The sequence below is a fragment of the Brachyistius frenatus genome, unplaced genomic scaffold (genome assembly GCF_029030835.1).
Source record: "Brachyistius frenatus isolate BFR_SWC_R1_liver_20210118 unplaced genomic scaffold, ASM2903083v1 Contig_231, whole genome shotgun sequence".
NCBI classification, from domain to species: Eukaryota; Metazoa; Chordata; class Actinopteri; family Embiotocidae; genus Brachyistius; species Brachyistius frenatus.
Genome location: NW_027210830.1, coordinates 449,729 through 471,929, shown reverse-complemented (window position 1 = coordinate 471,929; position 22,201 = coordinate 449,729). Strand labels below are relative to the sequence as shown.

The 22,201-nt window shown below is 41.7% G+C and overlaps 2 protein-coding genes across 2 annotated transcripts; both read right to left on the bottom strand.

Moving 5' to 3' along the window:
* On the bottom strand, positions 1-15,477 carry fkbp15b (FKBP prolyl isomerase family member 15b). Its single transcript, XM_069720073.1, is given in 31 exon segments — positions 1-531; positions 694-802; positions 1,309-1,429; positions 1,432-2,005; positions 2,145-2,252; positions 2,652-2,765; positions 3,181-3,273; positions 3,895-4,047; positions 4,125-4,280; positions 4,365-4,501; positions 5,127-5,298; positions 5,723-5,815; positions 6,942-7,044; positions 7,250-7,344; positions 7,418-7,516; positions 7,609-7,718; positions 7,836-7,911; positions 8,013-8,113; positions 8,207-8,291; positions 8,369-8,485; positions 8,590-8,638; positions 8,732-8,874; positions 8,968-9,111; positions 9,813-9,881; positions 9,985-10,134; positions 10,288-10,386; positions 11,409-11,483; positions 11,591-11,660; positions 11,829-11,907; positions 11,997-12,100; positions 15,321-15,477. Coding segments are annotated over 31 exon segments (3,729 nt in total). The 5' UTR covers positions 15,371-15,477; the 3' UTR covers positions 1-450.
* Positions 15,478-17,363: 1,886 nt separating this feature from the next.
* On the bottom strand, positions 17,364-22,201 carry fgf17 (fibroblast growth factor 17). Its single transcript, XM_069720060.1, has 5 exons — positions 22,122-22,201; positions 21,988-22,024; positions 21,557-21,734; positions 20,135-20,241; positions 17,364-17,742 (listed from the first exon to the last, which is right to left on the bottom strand). The coding sequence occupies exons 1-5, from the start codon at positions 22,151-22,153 to the stop codon at positions 17,452-17,454; spliced, it is 645 nt and encodes a 214-aa protein (XP_069576161.1). The 5' UTR covers positions 22,154-22,201; the 3' UTR covers positions 17,364-17,451.

The following is a 22,201-nucleotide window of genomic DNA, read 5'->3' as shown; positions in this document are numbered from 1 at the left end:
TATTTTCCACGTCATTTTATTTTCTGGAATGAATTTCAGGTTAGCAAAACTTGTGTAAAAGTTCTATTCTTAAAGCTGCAAGCTACTCATTTTTAAAAACGGCATCACGATACAGTCTGAAAACCACAGACGACATTATTCCTGTTGATTCGACTAATCTGCTACAGTGGCATGTTAAAAAAATCTGGGATTAAACTGCGTCGCCAACAGATATCACATAATTAATGAGTTTTGATTGGATCCCCGTGGCGGATTACGGGGGAGCTCGTTGGTTCAACCGAAAATCAGAGGCTGTGATTGGCTGCCGGGTCGGCGGGACGCCGAAGAGCTCGGTCCGGTCCGGTCCGTCAGCAGAGGAGTCTCTCGTCAGCTTCTCCGCTTCGCCGGTGCAGAAAAAACAGCTGATAAAGCAGCTTGTGCCTGTTTTGTTTTTTAATGTTCTGGTTCTGCTCAGTTCAGCCAGTCCAGATCGTCGTCCTCCTCCTCCTCGTCACCGAACAGCGGGGCGGGCGGAGGACGACCCTTCAGGCTCTGGACAGCAAACCAGAGAAATTACAAATTAACACGCGAATGGGGTCCACAATTAGTGTTAAAGTGAACACTGAGACAAAAACACAAGAGGAAGAGTGAAGGTCGGGGGGGTGGGGGAGGGGGGAGGGGTGTGTGTGTGTGTGGGGGGGGATCCTTCCTCACCATCTCGTCCTCCTCTTCCTCCTCGCTGGGCGCTGCGGGGGGTTTGGCAGCAGTTGTGATCTGGAAAAATGGCGCCTCTCCATTTTCCTCACCAATTCCCCCCGTCGGACTGAGAGGATAGGGGGGGGAGGGGGGCACGAAGAGACGGTGAAGAAGAAGAGGAAGAGGAAGATAACAGGCAGCAGGAGAAACACGTCGGACAGGAAGTTAGTTTGCAGGAAGACGAGCACAAGTCTAGTTCAGGGACGTTCGGACAAACAACAATTATTATTAAAATCACCATAACGTACACAATGAAAGAATATTCACCTGTTACTGCATTTAACCGCTTTTCTGTTTTGAACATGTTAAGATGCCAAATTTGATTGTTCATTGTTTTTGTCGCCTGTTTTCAGGAGAATCACTTACAGACAACTTTTATTAAACTGCGTATTTAATAGATTTTTATGTGTCATATTTCTTATGTATTCAGATTTGTGTATCTTTGCAGTTTCTCCTCTTGAGGATTAATAAACTTCTACTTTAATCTGGGAGTGATTTTAAAATGGAACTCGATCCAAATGAAGCCACGTCGTCGTCTCGGGTCCGTTCAGTGATTTCATTTGTCCGACTCACCGGGTCTCGTCTCCGGAGCGGTTCTGCAGCGCGGCCGGCGGCGGCGGCGGGTTGGCCGGCGGTCCGAAGGCAGCGTTCGTCTCTCCGTCGTGTCCTCCGTCGTGTCCTCCGTCCTCCGTCTCCCTCCGTCGTCCACCTCGCGGACGACTGCGGTCGGTCTCTCCTCCGGTGACGACTTCTCGTCCGGATTCACCGACGCGTCGGCGTCTTTTTCTTCTGCGGACGTTTCAGCAGCAGCTCGTCGTTGTTCTTCGAGTTCTGCTGACGCTGCGGTTTCTTCTGGTTTGAGTTCAGAGGATGAAACTGGATGCAGATCAGCGGCCTCGGTGAGGCTCGGTGTCTGTGACCCGGGTACCGTCTTCTCCTCCTCCTCCTCTTCCTCGGCTGCTGCTGCTTCCTGATTCGTCTGCGTCTCACTGACCTGGTGAGAAACAGTCTCCTCCACCCGTTCTTCTTCCTCCTCCTCCTCTTCCTCCTCCTCCTCCTTCTCCTCCTCCTCCTTCTCCTCCTCCTTCTCCTTCTCCTTCTCTTTGACTTCCTTCTCTTCGTTCATGTGCACATTCTGACGAGGTTTCTCCTCCTTCTGCTTCTCCTTCTGCTTCACCTCCTCTTCCTCCTCTTCCTCCTCTTCCTCCTCCTTCTTACTCGGTCTCGGTGAAGATCCGTCGGCGGCGCTGAGCAGCTGCAGAGTTACATTCTGGAAAATAAATAAATAAATAATAAAATAAAGAGGACGTCCTGAATATTACAGTTGAATCAAGACTTTTTTTTTTCCTGACTTTCCCGATTGTCCCAGAAAAACGCCGATCGGTCATTTTGGTGTCGTCACCTCTCACCTTGATGGTGGTGACGATCACCGCCAGCACCGCCTGGCCGCTGTAGGACTCCCCGAGGTCAAACTCTCCTCGCAGCGAGTGAAACACTCCGTTCATCACACGCTTCACCTGCAGAACAAAACACGACACGGATCCACGTTCAGCTGATGATATAAACTACAAATCAATTATTACTGCAGAAAATGAGGAAGATAAAAATGTTTTTAAAAATGTCCCAGAATTCCTTTAAAGTCGAAGCGTGTGCAGATTTCTGATGAGGAGTCGCCCTCAATGATTTCTGGAGTATAAATAAAGGTTGAATGAACAATATGCATCATGTTACATCCTGAAAAACACAAAACACTACTAGACTGTAGATGCTGTGATGAAGAACAGGATTCGAAAATCAGTTAAATGAAAACACAATCCTTCTTTTTAAGGTCCGAACAAATATTTTAAAAAAGCCGGTAGCCGTGTGACTTCCTGTTGACATGGTCAGCTGATCATGTCTGATAATAATCAGCTCACCTCTGCTGCCGTGTCTCCCGAAGCCTCCTGCTGCTCCTCTCTCCTCTCCAGTTCAGCCACTCGTCTCTCCAGCTTCTCTCTGACGGCGACTCCCTGCTGCTCCAAGGCTGCGTACTAAAAAACAACAACAACAACAACAACAACAACCTGGTTACATAATTCACTTTGTGTGCGGCGACTCGAAAAAAAAAAACACAAGTTCCTATAATCGAATAAAGTCTTCACGTCGGTGTAAAATCCTCTGGGACGCAACCAGGAGCTCTAAAAGCAGTAAATAGAAGTTGTAAACAAAGTTCCTGGGCAGCGACATCACCGACTCATGAATCACCGACTCATGAATCACCGACTCATGAATCACCGACTCATGAATCACCGACTCATGAATCACCGACTCATGAATCACCGACTCATGAATCACCGACTCAGGAATCACCGACTCATGAATCACCGACTCATGAATCACCGACCGACATTTAATGGAATGAAGTCTCTCCGGCCGACTGAAGCTAAAACTATTCGTCCTTCTCACTTTGTCCTGCATCTCTTGCAGCTCTTCTCTCTGCCGGCCGTGTTGCAGCAAAGTCTTCTCCTCCGATTCTCTCGACTGTTTCAGAACCGTAAACTGTTGAAAAAAAAAAAAAAAGAAGAAAGACGACAATCAGACATCATGTTTTCACACTCGCATCAAAATACATCTTTTTTTTTTTCTTCTTCTTCTTTCCAATGAAGACCTTGTGGTTGTATTTGTGAACTATAGATTTGATAACGAGTTATTTTTGCTGAATTGGCTAAAATCAGGTCGACTTAAACTAAATTAGCTGTTTTATCTTTTTCTAGCTAACTAGCTAGCCCATAAAAAAATGGCACGTCACTTTGGATTATTTCTTGTCACTGCTTTTCTTCTAGTTTTGAGACGTTGAGTTTTTGGGCCGAGATAACGTCACTTTTACTCTAAAAACACTTGACCTTACTGTTTTCATTCCCTTATTATATAAACATGTATTAATTCAGTATTTTAAGAGACAAGGAAACCACTGATGTTATTTTTCAGCACAGCCTCGGCTGTTTGAATATGTGGGTTCTGGTTTCTTCAAACTTGCAGCTCAAGGCCTCTGGTGACAAACAAAAACATCAGCTGGGGAGCATTTCAACTTCCAGAAACCCCAGAAGGTTCAGTAACTCAAATAAAAAAATAAAAACCACGAGACCAACTGGTGTGTTTGCTGCCGCTCGGCTCGTCTACCTTCTCCTGCAGCTGGCTCATCTTGTCCTGCAGAGCGTCTCTCTGCTCCGTCAGCTCGGCCAGCTCTCTGCCGTGCTGCTCTTTAGCCGAAGCCAACTTCTGCTCGCACCTCCCCTTCCACTCCTCCTCCAGCTCCTCCTGCAGCTGCGACAACTGCAACACAGACAACGACGGCATTCGAAGGAGCTCAGAAAGACCGACGAGCGTCGTCTCTTTTCGGTGAAGCCGACCTGTTCGGACGCGGCGTTGTCGCTGCTCGTCCTCGCCCTTCGAAGCTGAGCCCGGACGTTGTCCAGCTCCTGCTGGCTGCTCTTGCGCAGCTCCTCCACCTCCTCGTCCCGACGCCGACGCTCCGCCTGCCATTTATTCTTCCTCTCCGAAAGCGTCTAGACGAGAGAGGAAACGACTCGTTATCAGAATATAATACGGCGTCTCGTTTTCCACTTTAAAACGAGGTGAAGCGCACGTACTCGTTCCAGGCCGTCTTTGTCGGCCTTCAGGTCCTGCAGCTCCTCCTCCACCGCGTTCACTCGCAGCTCCATCTCTTTGCGTCTCTGCTTCTCCGAGCGGTGCTGAGTCTGAGCTCGCTCCGCTGCCTCCTTCAGCTCTGGAACGCATCCACACAAACTGTCAGTCAGAAAACACGAACAGGTGAAACAGATAATAATAGAAACGATAGACGAGAGGCTCGTCTCTGTTCAGCATTTCCTTTGTGTGCTTCGTTCTCCGGGACCTGCTGCTTCGTACAAGCCGTCACTTTGGTTTGATTGTTGATGATGTCACGTGTGGATTTTAGGTCGTGAACAAGACATTTCCCCCCCGAGAACCGTGAACTCATGTTCTCACATTGTCACTTTCAAAACAACAGCACACACTTTTGTTCAGGATGACATCATCCAAAACTGAAAGATAATGGTGCGTTCAAGGCAGCTGGGAAGCGGGAAAGTTCCCATTTTCGAACAAAGTAACGATAACAAACTTTCAGCAACAAAAAACTTTTCTTTGTTGCCGACACAAAAAGAGGTGTTGATTAAATGTTACGATCGTTTTCAAGGTTTTAGTTTGTTTTTTCTGAGAAATGCTGCAAATATTTAGTCCACCTCCTATACATGAAGGAAAGTAGAGTCAGTAACACTGAAAAACTCTCTGAACCTCATTATTACCTTCATGGAGGAGACCTTTACTGCTGCTGGCTGTGTGCACCTGATGATCAAATTAAAATGCCCACCAACCTTCCAGCTGTGTTTCCAGGCCGGCGACCCGTTGGCTCTGGCTCTCGCCGCCCTGCAGCGCCGAGCTCAGTTTGCTCTGCAGCTCCGCCGCCTTCTGCTGCTGCACCGACGCTTCCAGCTGCAGCTGAGACACCCGAGCAGTGGACGAGGCCAGGTCCTCCGTCAGGTGCACCTGATGGAGACAGAGAGGAGATTGGTTGGCTGTCTAACAACACACACACAGAGACGGTGGTGACGAGCCAGCGTGGCCCTGTGGGAGGAAGATGGTGAGAGCTGTTGGCTGATGGGAGAAGAAGGAGGCAGCAGGAAGTGGAAAAGAAAGAAAAGAAAGAAAAGTTAGTTAAATAAAATGCGAAATGAAGCGAGATGTAAAGAGGATGTTCCAATGGTCAAGCGGCCAGATTCGGATCAAATAGTTCCTCTTTGTGCAAACCAGATGGTCAGTTTTGGCTGCATCCAAAGGGGAAGTCATTTGCAGAAATGTTTGATAAATCCTGTGGTTCAGTTATAAATTTCTCCGTCAGATTTGTTTTTGTTTGTTTGGGCTACTATTTGACCCCAGTCTGGGTGGCGGGACACGGAGAAGACAGGCTCACCTGGCCAAAGCCCAGGTCCTGAGGCAGCACATGCTGAGAAGAGAGAGCAGTAAATGCTAGATTTTGTTTTTTTGATTTTGTTTTTTTCCTCAGCTGGCAAAGAGCGGCATCGGCAAAAGAAAAAAAAGAAGAAAGATGATTAAATAAATACAAACAACCACCGACTGAGGTAAATAGGAAGCGTAATACAGTGAATTCAGATCGACTAGAGGAGAAGAAAATTATGTACGTGTCCTTTAAGTTAATGATGCAGTATAAACTAACACAAAACTAAAGAGAGAAATATGTAACTCTGAAACGTCAACTTCTTACAAGTTCAGCAAATTTTTCGTTTAGTTTAGTTAGTTGAACTTTATTCTTTTAGGAAATCTCTTTTAAAAGAGAAACCTGCCATCAAATTAAGGACTCAATTCATTACAAATACGCACTCTGCCATGTTGATAAAAAATAGTTTCAAATATTATTGGAAATACGAGCTGGTAAAGCTTTAACCTCTGAGAAAAATGGACAATAAATATCATTATATTTACATACAGAGTAAATATCAGTGGGCCTATTGTTGAGCCTTGAGGGACGCCTTTTATAAGGGGACTAATTGTTCAATTTTAAATCATGTTTTTGTTTTTTGATGCAACCTGATATTGAGGCATATAAAAATAAAAATCACAGGACTGTGGAGTGTGGTATGTAATCCTATATCAGTAATCATTTCAAAAGGTGTGATAAGGGGGCCATTAACCATTTATTCTTACATCCTTCACTAAATCCTTTAAAAAAAAAAAAAATGCTCAATTAAAATGCACACTTCGATCGTCTTTCTCCACATTCACTAAATATCGGGAGAATAAAGTGTGTGGAAAGTAATCTGCTCTGTAGGAGGGTCCAGAAAACACCAGTGTCTCCGACTCCTGACTGTCTGTAGTTTGTGGGAGGATTCAGTTGACTGACAGCTGCCTCAGCCAATCAGAACGTGTATGTTTTACAGCGCTTTTTTTTTTTTTTTTTTTTTTACATTTCCAATATTTCAAACCATTCGCTGTAACTTTTCCAAATTTATGAAAGATTTCGCACAGATATGGAAATAATAATGGTCAAAAAAATATGTTAAATTGCATTCTTTTAATATAAATATGTGCAACTGAAATTTCAAGAAACTTGGGGAAACACTGCTCATGCTTGTCAGAATATAATCAAACTGCAGCCTCAGTCGTTGCCTGACCTTGTCCTGCTCGGCCTGCAGCAGCCTCGCCTGGTTCTGTTCACTGGACGACTTCAGGGAGTCGTTCCTCTGCTCCAGCTGCAGGTGACTCTGCTCCATGTACCTGGAGAACCACATTACATCCCATTTGGTCAAATCTACAATTTAAAGTTCTAGTTTTAGACTCCTTCAAATCTCTGCATGTCACCGCAGCAGCACACGAATACAGGGATTTTTTTTTTTTTTAAATTCTAAAGGAAAAACAAACCTCTCAGATAAAATCCTAGAATAACACGATGCTCTGGGTTACTGGACGCTTTCTGACTCACCTCTGGTTCTGGTTGATGAGATCTCCGATCTTACGGTTTTGCTCTTCGACCCGAGAGCTTTTCTCAAACACTTCCTTTTTCAAACATTCATTTTCCTAAAAAAAACAGGAAGTTTTCAGAACAAACAAACAAACAAACAAAGCCTCCACGAGCTCTTCAGGTGTGTACCTGGACAATTCTTTGGATATTGTGCATGATCATGGAGGTTTCCATCGTCATGCTGGACACACTCATAGAATTACCCCCCTGCCTCTGAAGGTCATCGATCTGCGACGGAGAAATAAAAACACAAAAATAAGACGTGTCAGCTTCTGTCTGTTAAAGATAATGAACCCTTTCCTGTACGTAAACATTTCCACCTTCGAGGCCAGTTGATCGACTTTATCTGCTACTTTTCCGACAGCCAACCGGATCTCCGTGTTGTGTTGTCGCGCCTCGGTCATCAGGAAGGAAGTGACATCACCTGAGCCTCAAGGAAACACAACGCAAACAGGAGTAATTCAACCAGGAAGTGGTGAGGCTGGAGAGCGAGGCTCTATTTATATTGTATTTATAAAGCTGACGGGCTTCAGATGTGACGTCTCACCCATGTAGGGGACGGTTTGTGCCGGGTAGACCTGCCCGACGCTCGGAGCCGCTGATGTCTGCGCGTAGGAGTAAGGCTGTGAAACAACACCACACACGGATGTAAAGATGACGTCCACGGATTTATCTTCGTCTTATGATGTATTTACTGATGATAAGTGAGTGGGAAAAACCTCACCTGGAAGGCGTGGCTGCTGCCTGGCAGCCCGGGCTGAGGGCCCATAGCGGCCATAACAGGAAGTAAGGCCGTGGTGGGGGCGGCGTGAGGATGAGGATGGGCTGCAAGGGAAGAGGAAGGTAGATAGACAGATAAGATAAGATAAGATAGGAGGAGGAGGATGTGTGAGCAGGGAGGAAGAAGAAGAAGCGCACCGTGTGCAGAGGTTGGAGCAGCAGCGGTGATCTGCACCGGAGACGGAGCCGCCGGTCGGTCCTTCGCTCTGCTGCTGCTGGTGTCCTGCACATAAACAAAGAAGTCAGTGAAAGACACCAGAAATCCTTTTAAACAAACATCAAACACGACGAGATACGGACCTCCAGCTCGGAGTCGCTGGATTCGGGCTGACTGGCGGCTCCTGTCAGGAAGGGCAACATGGGCTGACCCATCTTCGCCATGCGAGAAATCAGCTTGGCCTTGGTGGCATCTGGATTCTGAAGGTTTGAAATATAAAGAACAGTTTCCATCAATACAACTCACTGAAAAATGTCTCCTTAACATTGAAATAAAGAATAACCAGTGTGTGCGTGTTTCTTACCGCCAGCTGTTCACTCAGAGAGTTCGACTTCGCACGAAGTGGCGGCTCCCTGGAAATAAATGAATAAAACCATCAGCTGCAGTAACAGAACAGGTGAAGTGTGACGATGCTGTTTAACCGTTTCCTCAGTTTTAAATCTCACCCCGGTCGGCCGGGACCGGAGGCGGTTTGCTGCCCCGGGGCCTCGGGGGCCAGACTGTCCACGCTGGGGGCCGGAGAAGGACCGGCGGAGTCTCTGGAGCTGCCGCTGGCCCGATCAGAACCGCTGTCCTTGGAGAACTTCACCTAAAGGAAAGATGTTCTGTCAGATTTTCACTTTTAACACAAACGTACGAATATTTCCATCATTAAAAAAGAAAAGTGTTCGGCCGTCGTTACCCGCCGAGGCTCCGCTTCGAAGATGAGAGTGCTGTTGGCCGGGACCCGGTTGGGGACTCCCTTGGAGCCATAGGCCAGGTTGGGCGGGATGATGATGAGGCGACGGCCCGACTTCTTCATCCCCAGCATCCCTTCCTCCCAACCCTGCTCACACACACACAGGAGCAGAGGAATTATTAATACATATTGAGAAGAAGCTGTAATATCAGGAATAATGTTCAAATAACAGCAGTAAAAGAGCAAAAAAAGAAAAGATAACAAACAACAAAAGTCTCCTTCATTAACTAGAGTTCCTTTTTAGCCGATGAATCGTACTGACATTGTATGTTGTTTACGTAGTAATAAATGATAACAAATAAATCATAAACCAGCTTAGTGATACAGAAAATAACGTGATGAGCCCAGAGACAGGTCTCCAGGATTATAAAACAATGTAATGTTGATATTTACATCATGATACTGTCATTTAATGTCATTGAAATCAGTGTTTTACCCTTTTTAAATATCTATATATTATTAATCATATTATTTTTTCTTGCTTGTCCTGTATGCATCAAAAACTCACAACTAAAAAAAAACCCCTGACAGCAACATCACAGATATCTGAATGTGTTTGAATGAATATGATAGATTTCCAACGAATGAATGAATAAATGTGGGATAATGTACCATCTGATGAACTTAACTTATGAAGTGGTAACTACAATCATCAACAAATGGCCTGATATGAAAATATCCTGCATCATTCATAAAATAACAGTTAATTCAAGCTTAAAAAAAAAAAAAAAAAAACATTAAAATAAAGGAGTTTCCTATCATAATCAAAATATTCCATCTTCACTCACTTTGATTACTTTCCCGGCTCCTATTTTCAGCCGTAGCAGCTTGTCTTTGTTCTGGTTGGAGTCGAACACCTGAAACGATATTTAAAAGGATTCACTGAAAATGTCCAAGAAAATCCACAAGACTGATGAAATCGGTTTAAAACGAGGCGATCGTGAGCGTGAGCGCGTTCACCTGTCCGACGGCGTGGTTCTGCAGGAGCCAGCCTGTGTACACCACCTCCAGAGAGTCTCCCACCTCCACCGCCAGGCCTTCGCCCAGACTCAGATCCTGAACCACCACGGTGTCTAAAGACGACGTGCTGTTCGCCTTCGCCAAACACACCTGTCGATAACAAGAAAAGACGTTCTCATCTAATAAAAAAAAAAACCACTCAACATTTGAATGGTTTTAATGGAGGTCAGACTGATGATGTTTTGTAGATCCGTCTCTCTCTACAGTATAATCTTTATCTTGGTCTCCTCCTGTGTCGCTCACCTCTTTGCAGAAGTCCAACGCAGTTTTCTCCGATTCAAACATCAAGGACCAGTTCTGCCTCTGGTCGTCGTAAAAAGTGCAGTAGTTGTTTGGTTGAACCTGCAGAGGAGGAAGAACACGTGGTCACGAACAAAGACGACACTGCAGGCTCGTCTGGGACACCAAGAAATATTAGTACATGTGCTATAGGTCTGTTATTGTGTTCTGATATTAGTAAATGTGTTCTGGGATTTCCTCATGTGTGTACCGAGGTCAGTAAATATGCACTGAAATTAGGCTATTAATTAATTAATCTACTGTGATTAGTAAATATGTCCAGATATTATTAATGTGATACAGGTCTGTTAATGTGCGTTAATATTAGCAAATGTGTACACAAATGTGAATGTATACTCAGATTAGTGAATGCGTAGTGATATGTGTAAATATGTAAACAAGTCTGTTAATGTGAACTGAGATCCGTAAATATGTACCAAGATTAGTAAATATGCAAAACGGTGTTAATGTAAGCAAAGATTTGTAAATATGTACTCAAATAAATGTGTACTAATATTAGTAAATGTGTAGTAAGATTAGTAAATATTAGTAAATGTGTAGTAATATTAGTAAATGTGTAGTAATATTAGTAGATGTGTAGTAATATTAGTAAATGTGTAGTAATATTAGTAAATGTGTAGTGATATTAGTAGATGTGTAGTGATATTAGTAGATGTGTAGTGATATTAGTAGATGTGTAGTAATATTAGTAGATGTGTAGTAATATTAGTAAATGTGTAGTGATATTAGTAGATGTGTAGTAATATTAGTAGATGTGTAGTGATATTAGTAGATGTGTAGTGATATTAGTAGATGTGTAGTAATATTAGTAGATGTGTAGTGATATTAGTAGATGTGTAGTGATATTAGTAGATGTGTAGTAATATTAGTAAATGTGTAGTAATATTACTAGATGCGTAGTGAGATTAGTAATTTGTGTAGTGATTTTCTTTCACGTGACGTTTTTAACAGTTCAGTTTACTGTTTATCGACTGTCACTAACATTCCTCCGAAGAGAACTTTCAAACGTACGTAAAGCGTGACGCACGATGTCCCGTCAGCGCGTCAGATAACCGGCGACTCACCGTGAAAATAAAGCCGACGTGAATCTTGGCAGCGGTCACTTGTTTCTGTTGGCTCAAGTACAAAAGGAGTTTGTACTGCGGAGGGGAGAAGAAGAGAGCGTATTATTCATAAAAAATAAAAAGAGAGAGAAACAAGTCAAACCATTAATCTCCATCAAGTGACCAATCAGCAGAGCTCCAACCTCTTTCGTCATGTGGTTGCCGAGCACGGCTGCTCCCAGCTTCCCCTGCTTCACGTATTGTCCATTAATACTGGAAAAATGACAGGAAAGCTTTTCACTGAGTCGGCGTAAGATGATTTGGAGTTGGAGCTTTAATTAACGCGAATAAGCTTTTTTTTTTTTTAATGAGGGGGAGGAGGATACTCGTGAAGTAAAATAAAAGTAGAGAGGTACATCAGAGATGGTTTTTTAAACTCACTATCTGAAGGCTTGTACCGCGGTGGCGAATAACACCGCGGGAGCTACAGGCGGCAGAGCTGGCTTCTGATTGGTTGGAGCTGCAAACGGGGCAAAAAGACACGATCAGTGCATCGTCCAACGATCACCGGATCACCGGATCTGTCTCTCCGTTTCTGAGGGTCTTTACCTGGATTGGAGGTCTTCCTGGGCTGCTTGGGGGCCGTGTACTGGAAGGACTCGTTCCCCTGACTGGCCTGCTGGTCTAGTCCGAACAGCGACGCCAACTTGGCCCTGCGGAAAGACGACGATGTCATCGAGATACGGTGACACGTAGCGTGAGATGTACGATTTGTCATCGGCTTGAGATTTAAAACCACCGACGCTGCTCTGACCGAGGGGGGGGGGGGGGGGGGGGGGTAACTGCTCATACAAGACTTTCATCTTCATTTGGAGGGATTTCAGGAGTTACTGTAGCTGCCTGTCACATCTCTTAAACTGCATTTAAAACCATTTTAATCCACTCAAAGGTTTAAAAAGTTGAATCCACAATGAGCTACATCATGTGCAAACACAAAAAAACCTGCTAGAAAATTCCTAAAAGAAAATAATCTTTTGGATTAAAAAGTGAATCGCTTAATAAAATGTACTTTTTTTTTTTTTTAAATCTCATGGTCTTCCTCAGCTGATAAAAGTTTGCTCTGGTAATTATGGCACTAAATCAAAATCTCCATGACAACGGAGCAAGCACAAAAAACTGAACCTACTTTCTTTTACAGGAGCTTTCAACCGAATCTCACGGTCTTCCTCAGCAGCTACGGTTGTTGCATGTATCTCCATGACAACAGAGCAAAAACCCAATTAGCTGAGAAAGTTGGGAAAACTATTTTTTCTGCGGCAAACTGCTTCCAAAGTAAAAAATAAAAACGTCAGGATTTTAGGATTCAAAGCTCAAAGAAATTCACTTTTTTTTTTTGGTCATTTACTTAAATACAAATCAGAGAGAAGCAGCAAATGCTGAATATTTAAAGATCCAGAACCAGCAAACGTTTCACATTTCAGCCTGAAAATGACTGCGATGACCGAAACAAGATTATTGCATCATAAAATAACTCAATCTGACTCCTGAGACGGACGATCAAACGTTCCTGTGCTTTTAAAACTGCACGACAAGGACGGCTGCAACCGACATTCATCCTCATCATCTGCTGATTATTTTTTCTTAATTAATCAATCAACTGTTTTGTCCACAATTTAAAAAAAAAAAAAAAACAATTATATATATATATATATATATATATATATATATATATATATATATATATACTCTTTCAGGTGCAGCAAAGAAGCAAATATTCATATTTGAGACGCTACAAACAGGAACTACTTGATATTTATGCCACAAAAAAAAAGAGAAGACTTTTTTTTTACTTCCAAGCTAGTCGCCAATTGATTCTCTGCGGATGAACTCATTGATTAACTGACTGATGGCGGCCTCCTCCTCCTCCTCCTTCTCCTCCTCCTCCTCCTCCTCCGTACTGACCCCTGGAACTCCTTCCACTGGTAATGACTGGTGTCTCCCAGGAAAGCCATGTTGAAGGCCCGGAGGCCTTCATCTCAGACGGTGCTCAGCTGGGACGAGGACGGGTAGCCCGTTTGCATGTGGGAGTCAAAATCCTGCTACCGTGCTTCCCCCGATCTCTCCCGTCTCTCCCCCCCTCACCCCCACCTCAATGCTGTCACACCACCGTGGTACATTCAACAGCACAGCAGAAGAAGAAGAGGAAGAGGAGGAAAAAATGAGGCGCTCCGGCTGCCGTGCTTCGTCTCACAGCCGGGCAGAAGACGAGCTGTGGTTCAGAGCTTCAACCTCCCTCCTCTAACAAGGAGCATGTGAGAGGAATTAACCACCATAACATTCCTCACACACACACACACACACACACACACACACACACACACACACACACACACACACACACACACACACACACACACACACACACTCACACACACACACACACACACACACACACACACACACACACACACACACACACACACACACACACACACACACACACACACAGGACAGCAATGTTTTGTCAGTCTGACAGTTTTGGTCCCACGTGTAAAACAAACAAAAAAAGAAAAACAAAATAAATAAATCCAGTTTATAAAACTGGTGTATCAGAAAATAAGCTATAAAAAAAAAAGTCCTTTTGTAAATTAAAAACAAAGTGAATGTGTGCAGAACAGCAGTCAGACCACCCAGTGTGTTAAATTATGAAAAGTTAAAATCACATTTTGATGATAAACTCCTCAGATTGCAGATATGAAGGCAGTGCATCTGATCATCTGATTATCTGATCCTCTGATCATCTGATTATCTGATCATCTGATCTGATCATCTGATTATATGATCATCTGATCATCTGATTATCTGGTCCTCTGATCCTCTGATCATCTGATTATCTGATCCTCTGATTATCTGATCCTCTGATTATCTAATCCTCTGATTATCTGATCCTCTGATTATCTAATCCTCTGATTATCTGATCATCTGATTATCTGATCATCTGATTATCTGATTATATGATCATCTGATTATCTGATCTGATCATCTGATTATATGATCATCTGATTATCTGATAATCTGATTATATGATTATATGATCATCTGATTATCTGATCATCTGATAATCTGATTATATGATAATCTGATTATATCCTCCACAAATCACCAATTCTGGTTTTACGGTGCTTACTTCTGCACCTTACTTCTGCTTACTTCTGTTTATTGGTTTGTTGTATATAATATATATAGATATTTAATGTACTGTATATATACTGTATGTACTGTGCATTTTATATTTTATATTTATATTTTTTATTTGATTGCTTTTCTATTATATTATTCTATTCTATTATTATTTTATTCTATTGTTTCTATTATTGCTCCTGTATGTATGCTGCTGTGGCGAAAAAATTTCCCCTCGGGGATTAATAAAGTATATACCTACCTACCTACCTAACTACCTACCTACCTAACCGTGAATCAATGCTCCGCTTCCAAAGTTCACAGATATAAACTCGCCGCAGATATTTCACCGTGTAATAAGCGTGGGTTTCATCACCGGCTGGACTTGTATGAGTACGAGAGGTCCCTTTTTAATTCGGCGTGGGTGTTGTTCCTCTGAGGGGACTCGTCTAAGTAACATGTCGTCATTTTGAAGCGGGTCGCGGTGCTTCCCGGTGGAAGAAGAAGCCAAACAAACCAAAAACTACAAGCAAACCTTCACTAAAACGAGTGTTTTGTGGTGAAAACTGTAAGCCGAACAAATAAAAAGGAGCTTACGTAGAATATCCTAAGATTGAACTTAATTTTTGTTGTTTTAATGTGTTTACCTTCAAAGGAGGTTAAATTTTGAGCCCCTCATGAGAACCTCGGCTAGCTGCTAGTTAGCTGTCCGGCTAAAAGCGCGTCATGTTGGCCGGACGGAGACAAACTCACCCTCCGGTGGGAGACATGAAGTCTCCGTCTTCATCGTCCCCGCCGAACATCTTTTTAAACTTTGAAGCCTCGTCTTGTTAAATAAAACGAAACCGCACGAATGAGTTAGCTGTTTGACATGACTGCTGTGTGACTTCCACTTCCTGTTTGTGCTGCAATCAGCTGACTCTCCACCTGATCCCGGAGTGCAGTGACCCGCCCGCGGCCACCAGAGGGCGCCACAGACTATTTTACGGCAGGTCAGAGTTCTTAATCTGGAATCAATAATGAATGGAGATAACTGGTGTAAACAAAATCAGAATTGAATAAATTTAATTTCTTCTTCTACTGAAACTTAAATTTGGAAGAAAGGCAACAGAAAATTAACAAAATTTGAGGATGTGAACAAATGTTGTTTTGAAAAAAAATGCCCATTAAACGTGAAATGAATTATTATTATTTCTCATGTGTATGCCACCACATACAGTAAGTATGATTATCAGGTCTCCAATAATTTCCTATTTTATTGTGAAAATATTTATTCTCAAATTCACCTTTCCAACCTTTTTAACCTTGAAAAATAAATCTTGTTTTTTTTTTACATTTTTACTTTGGTGAATTTTTCCTTGCTTCTTTGTTTACTTCTTTTAAATATTCGTTTTACATTATTCTGTTTCATACATGCTTTAACATGTTTACATGCTTTTCTGTCCTTGTACATCTTCATATATTGTTTAAATGAAATACATCATTTTAATTAATAATGATATTGTTCCAATTCCAATCATTTGGGTTACAGTTTAAAAGTGATGACAAAAAGCCTTTTAATTAAAATGTGATTTCATTAAAGGAAATATGTCATGCTTGTGATATCAGATGTTTTCCTTTCATCAGGATAGAAATAGATCTCATTACATTCAGATAAACTCCTGCAATCACAGTTAATTCACTTTAAGACTTGAGCCCTCCTTTCTCTGCCAAGTTCATTAAAAGAGCCGCATCGTTTGGCTGAACTCCAAACGGCATTTTGATCTGTTGAAACACGGCCGTCGGCCAACGCAGGCTAACGTGATGGTGTTTGAACCAAAGCCTGGTAGTTTATATGGACCATAAATCATTTTTAAAGATGCTAGAAGATCCCAGACCTCAACAACTATCACATGAATTTCCATGAACTTTGCTGTCGATGCTCTCGTTTTAATATTTCTATAATATGATCACAAATTAGGGAGAAATTTGCTCCAGTGAATATCGACGATGTCGTTTTCTGGTGAATTATTTGAGTTTGTGTTGAGTTTATTTTGTTATAAAAGCTCATTCGGCTTTAGTTTTTTTTCTGTGTGTAACATGATTAAGACAGAAAAACCTCACAAAAAGTCATATTAATCCATCATTGGAGAACCGGAAATCCTCTTTACATCTGACAACTTATTGAGTGTTAGAAATCAGCACAAAATGCATCTTATTATTCCCTTAAAGTTAAACCCAAATTATCATCTTTACTTTTACTGAGCCGAAAACCCAACGCAGTTGAATTTACCGTCATATAAACCTTAGAAACTTGCAAAAGAGTCACATTAAAGACAACTTTTAATTTACAAAAATCCCCTTAAGTTATAAATCTATTCAAATCAAAATGTTTGCCAATTAACTAATTAATTAAACAACTTATTATTTCAGCTCCAGCTGATTATTACCAATGTTTCCTGTTCTTAAATTGAGTAAATCAGGGCTTGTTGGAGCTTTTTGTTCTTTCACTTATCCATCAAGTGTTTTCATTATTTTGTCCACACCAGCATTAAAAAAAAAAAAAGTGGAATAACTTGGAGAAGAATGGGAAACCTGCACAGACCTGATAATATAAAACCTAAAACTGATGTTGTGCGTCTAATTTGAACTTTGAAGATGCTGAAAGCTTCAGTCAACACATACACACAGGACCATTAAATATAATCCATCTGCTTTATTCTCTTTCAGTATTTACACATCATCATTTTACACAAATATTTATTTCGATTTGCGGCGTTTTCGAGCCACTTTTTTTTTTTTTTTTTTTTTTTTTTTTTACCTATCAAAAATATACAAAAATAAAATTGGCATCTGTTTCTCTCCCACGTCGCAGCTGTCGTCGGTCCGTCGCCTCGGCTGCGTGTTAGGAAGAGGTACGCGATTTCCTGTTGCGCTTCGCCCGACGTGTGTCCGGAAATCGGATGAACTCAAAGTGTTTGCTTTGGTCCGTGTTGGGGAACGGAGGCGGGCCCGTGTGCAGCCTCTTGATGAAGTGGACCTCTCTCTGGTTCTCCCGCGTCCTGGAGGCCTTGATGGGCCGCCCCTTCCTGGTGAAAGCCACATACCAGCCCTCATGCTTGGCATTCTGGAAGGCCGTGTAATTGTTCTCCAGCACGATCTCCGTGAAGATGCAGTCCCGGCTGTGGCCGTTGGGCTGTGGGGGGAGGAGGGGGGCAGTTAGGTCAATTCACACGCAGCTTATTAAAATGTCAAAAAAAAACTTCTTTTAATTATGTGACCTTTTCAAAGAGTAATGATTCAATCTTCCTTTTGCAAAATGAGACACATTATAGGTACAAGCAATAAAACACAACCTTTCTTTAGCTTTTGATGGTTAATGTTGGCAAATTTTTATCAAACATTGCAGTTTATTAATGGAAATTATCAAATGTTAGTTGTTAAACAAAAGGTACATCGAGTTTTGAGCTTTGTAATTATTGCAAAAACAAACTATGAAAATGTTCACTCCTTGATGAAATGTTTGATATTTGGGCCTTATTGTAATTCATGCGATTATTATAACCTATTATTATTATTTTTCTCGTTATTTAAGTTTAATCGCCTTTTTGGCGGCTTTAAAATACTCAAAAACTCATGAAACTTGGATCAGTCTTGGTGAAAATTGGCCCATTGTAGAGGATTGGTGAGTGGGCGTGGCCAAATGGCTCACTAGAACAGCCTAAAAACTGCAGCCCCGGCACCGAGTTTCACCTACATGCACGAAATTCAGTGGGCATGTGTATCACACCAATATCTACAAAAAAGTCTCTTGGCACCACGACCTCAACTTAACAGGAAGTCCGCCATTTTGAACTTAGTCGCCATCTTTGGTGATTCGCACGTGTTGTATTTGAGAAATATTATTGCTTACGCATAGTTTACCTTACTGCTTTGTTACCATGGCTACGTCCACGCTAAGAAGTTTCATTTTGAAAGGGAGTTTTAAAAACTAAATCGTCTGTCCACTTTAGCATTTTAGCATAATTTCAGAACTCATATTCAGTCCGACCTGAAAACACGTCACATGACCGCTCACAAAACAACCGAAACAATGATTTGCTGTGTTTGTGTGAAACATCAGACTAGTTGAGTTTGGTTGAGGTTGAGGTTGGTTGAGGTTGGTTGAGGTTGGTTAAGGGTTTAGACTTGAGGGAGTGAGATGGTGAGAATATTACGGTCGGTCACAGAATCTGACGGGTCACAAAATTTGGTAAAACACCGGCGCTTCTGGCGCTCGTAACGACACCGACATGGGAAACGCAAATCACTTGAATAACTCGACCTCCTGTGCAAAAAAAAAAAATGAAGGCCGCTGGAACATTTTCCAACAGTTTCCCTACTAAATTATGAAAATATCAACAGCTATGGTCCCCTATATGTCAGCAAACCCGTCAGAATTTGTGAACTCACAGCTTTACAAAAAACGTCGAGGTCCGAGATCGTGAATACCACAAGAGGGCGCCGTTCATGTGGACTTTTCTCGTGAACATAGTTATCGCGACACTGTTTAAAAGCAGCATAGATATTTCCTAGACCTTAAACTATTCTTTTAGTGTGTTGCTGGCTGAAAACCAGCAGCTGCAGCTATTTTTCTGAGAATCATTTAAATATGAAAATAAAAATGCAGGATTTTATTTAGACCTCCACATATTTACATGTCGTGTCTGTTAGTAAATATCACCGATAACTGTGGATTTAATCAGATCACTTCTGTTAAGCGATAAATAAAATATGACTCCAAAAGTGTTCTGATGAGTTAAACCCAAAATAGTATAAATAGAATTAACCGTCACAGAAAGAGATTTTCCGTCCACAGAAACAGACAACCAATTGTCCTACTTAAAAAAAAAAAGAGGACTTTTTGAACCTGACTTTTAAAGTGTTTGAGTCGTTCTCCTTATCTCTGCACAGACGTCACCGTTTCAACACCTCCGAGCTGTGATGAGAAAATAGATTTATGACTCGTCATCTCAGCCAGAGATGTGAAATCCATCTTTTCCATTTCCCACGAAAGGAAGCGGAGAGTTGACTTATGACATAAAAACCCACACAGGCTGCCCCCCCCAACCACCACCACCCAATAAGACCTGAGCGACTGTCACTCAGCCCCCGCCGAGGAGGACGCCTTTTTTCCAGGAGTACATCATGTCCTGGGCTGACGGACGAGCGATGAGACGACACTGACAATAGACTTCAGTGTGTTTTTAGTGGATCTGATGGATCCGACTGGGAGTATATTTCCATTCCTGCTGAATTTCTGCATGTTGTTTTCCCAATGACGTGATGACTGAAGATCTCACTGGTGCTCTCACAGACCCGATATGCTCATATTAAGTTAAGAAAACACCGTGTTGTATCTGTGCATCCTGCTAATTATAAAATATGTTATTTTACCTCTAAAAATCAGCAGATTATAACTTTGGATTGTTTTGATTTTTTTAGGTCTTTGTTGGCACAAAACTCATTGAAAAGTTTTCTAAAGTGACTAAAAATCCACATGAAGTTTTCTTCAACCCTCTCTGCATTCATTATGAATGAAATCGTACCTTTCCCACGAGTTTCCCTCTCTGGTTCATGCAGAGGTAGCGCCCACTTTCTGCACCTCGTATCCTCACTCGGCTGCCGAAGGTGTCCGTTTCCACGAACAGGCGAGCTGCAAAAGGAAAGACAAGAAAAAAATACAGATATCAACAACTACAGACTCATTCTTGTCTTTATTTAGAGGATTTTTAAATGCACTTTCCTGCTCAGATATATGCAGCATTTATTTTGCTCATTAAATGGCCTGTATTTAATTTATCTGGAAAACGTGTGTAACACGGCGGTCTGCAACTTTTCTGGTAAAAAAAAAAAAAAAAAAAAGTGTTTTAATTTTGAATGCAAACTGTTGTGCGTCTCTGAAACTGTTGGAAGTCAAGAGCTGTGAACCTGAAGCAGGATATTCACTCTCAAAATGTTTTTTATCTGGCAGTCAATCACGGCCATCAGGCTGGACTGCAGTCTTGTGTATTGGGGCCTCGGAGACAAAGGGCCGGTCCTAATCAGCCTCTAATTTGCCAGACATTGCTTCATGGATGCATTAACATATAGGCCTGCAAACATCTCACACAGAAGAGGAGGGCCTGGAGGTGAAACTTTGGAGGTTTCGCCCAAGGACTGCAAAACATTTTGAACAAAAACCAGGAGTTGTTTTGAGGCTGAATTATAATGAGATGTCTCATACTTGAGACTTTGATTGGTCAAGTTTTTTTTTTTAAATCTTAATATCAGTCTAAAATCAGCTTGTTCCTCTGGTCTCAGAGCACCAAGAAGTCTTTGAAAAACTCAGAATACCTGAAAGTATGAGATGTATGAGATGAAAGAAATGATGGTATACTTTTGTACAGTTTCCAAGTTTGCACTGAAGTCCTCGATCAATGAGTCCAAAGTGAACCAAAGTTTGAGAATATTACATATTATCACAGACTGTTGCCAGACTATAGTGTGTTTGTTGCTTTGTGATTTTAACTGTTAAAATCCTGAGGTTTGTGGGCTATTTTTATTATTGTGAAGCACTTTTGTGATTTTATATCTGTGAACGGTGCCACACAAATAAGCGTTACTTACTTATAGGCTACTATAAGCTATATGTTGATTTTATTTGCCAATAATTAATATTTTCAGTAAAAAAAAAATAAAAAAAAAACTTTGTAATTTGCTTTTGATGTTCAAAAAGAGAGGACACATCATTTCCAGCTAAAAAAATAAATAAATAAATAAATCAGGTTTACTGTTTTAATTTTAAAAGACCTTTCTGTGACTGTAAGACATCCTCATTTAAAAAAAACACACACATCTGGTCTTGCAGGTAAATTGGATGCAAGTCGATTTTAAACATCAATTTGGTGCTTCACAGTTGGGAACACAACTTCATGACAAGAAAAAGTAAAATACATTCGTGCTGTGGTTGAAATCATCTCCTTTCTTACCGTACATGTTTCCATCCTCGGCGGTAGCGGTGACCCTTTTGCCCTGAATCTGGACGTGTTTCCCGCTGGTGCGGCTGTAGAGCTGGTAAACCCTGACCTGTCTGCGGCTGAGCTGGTCCGTCACTGCGCCCTGCGTCCTCACATGCTGGTTAAAATTAGGAGACTGGTGATTCTCCCCCTTTTTTATGCAATGGGAAAAATAATAAAATAAAATAAAAAATAATTTCGTCTTTCTAATGTGGGATAATAATAATAATAATAATAATAAAAAAAGAAATGTAGAGCCAATTTTATAACCAACCAGAACAGACTTTATAAATCGGATTTCCCCCTTATAATAAATTAATCATAACGTTTTACTATTTTTTTCTAAAAAACCAACAACTTTTCTTTGAAGTATCGTTGGAGTTTGAATGAGTTTTAGAGCTTACCTGAGCGTGGCACCACAGCACGAAAAAGTGAAACGATCTGCAGAAGCAACAAAATAAAATGCGTAAATTACAGGTCTTTTTTTTTTTTGGTGGCAAACAAACAACAATGAGAGAGTAACGTCAGGTCTTCTTACATGTAAACACAGCGCTGGTTTATTCCATACATTCTCCTCGTTATTTCATCCGATCAAGGAAAAGGGATCCCCGAGGCAGA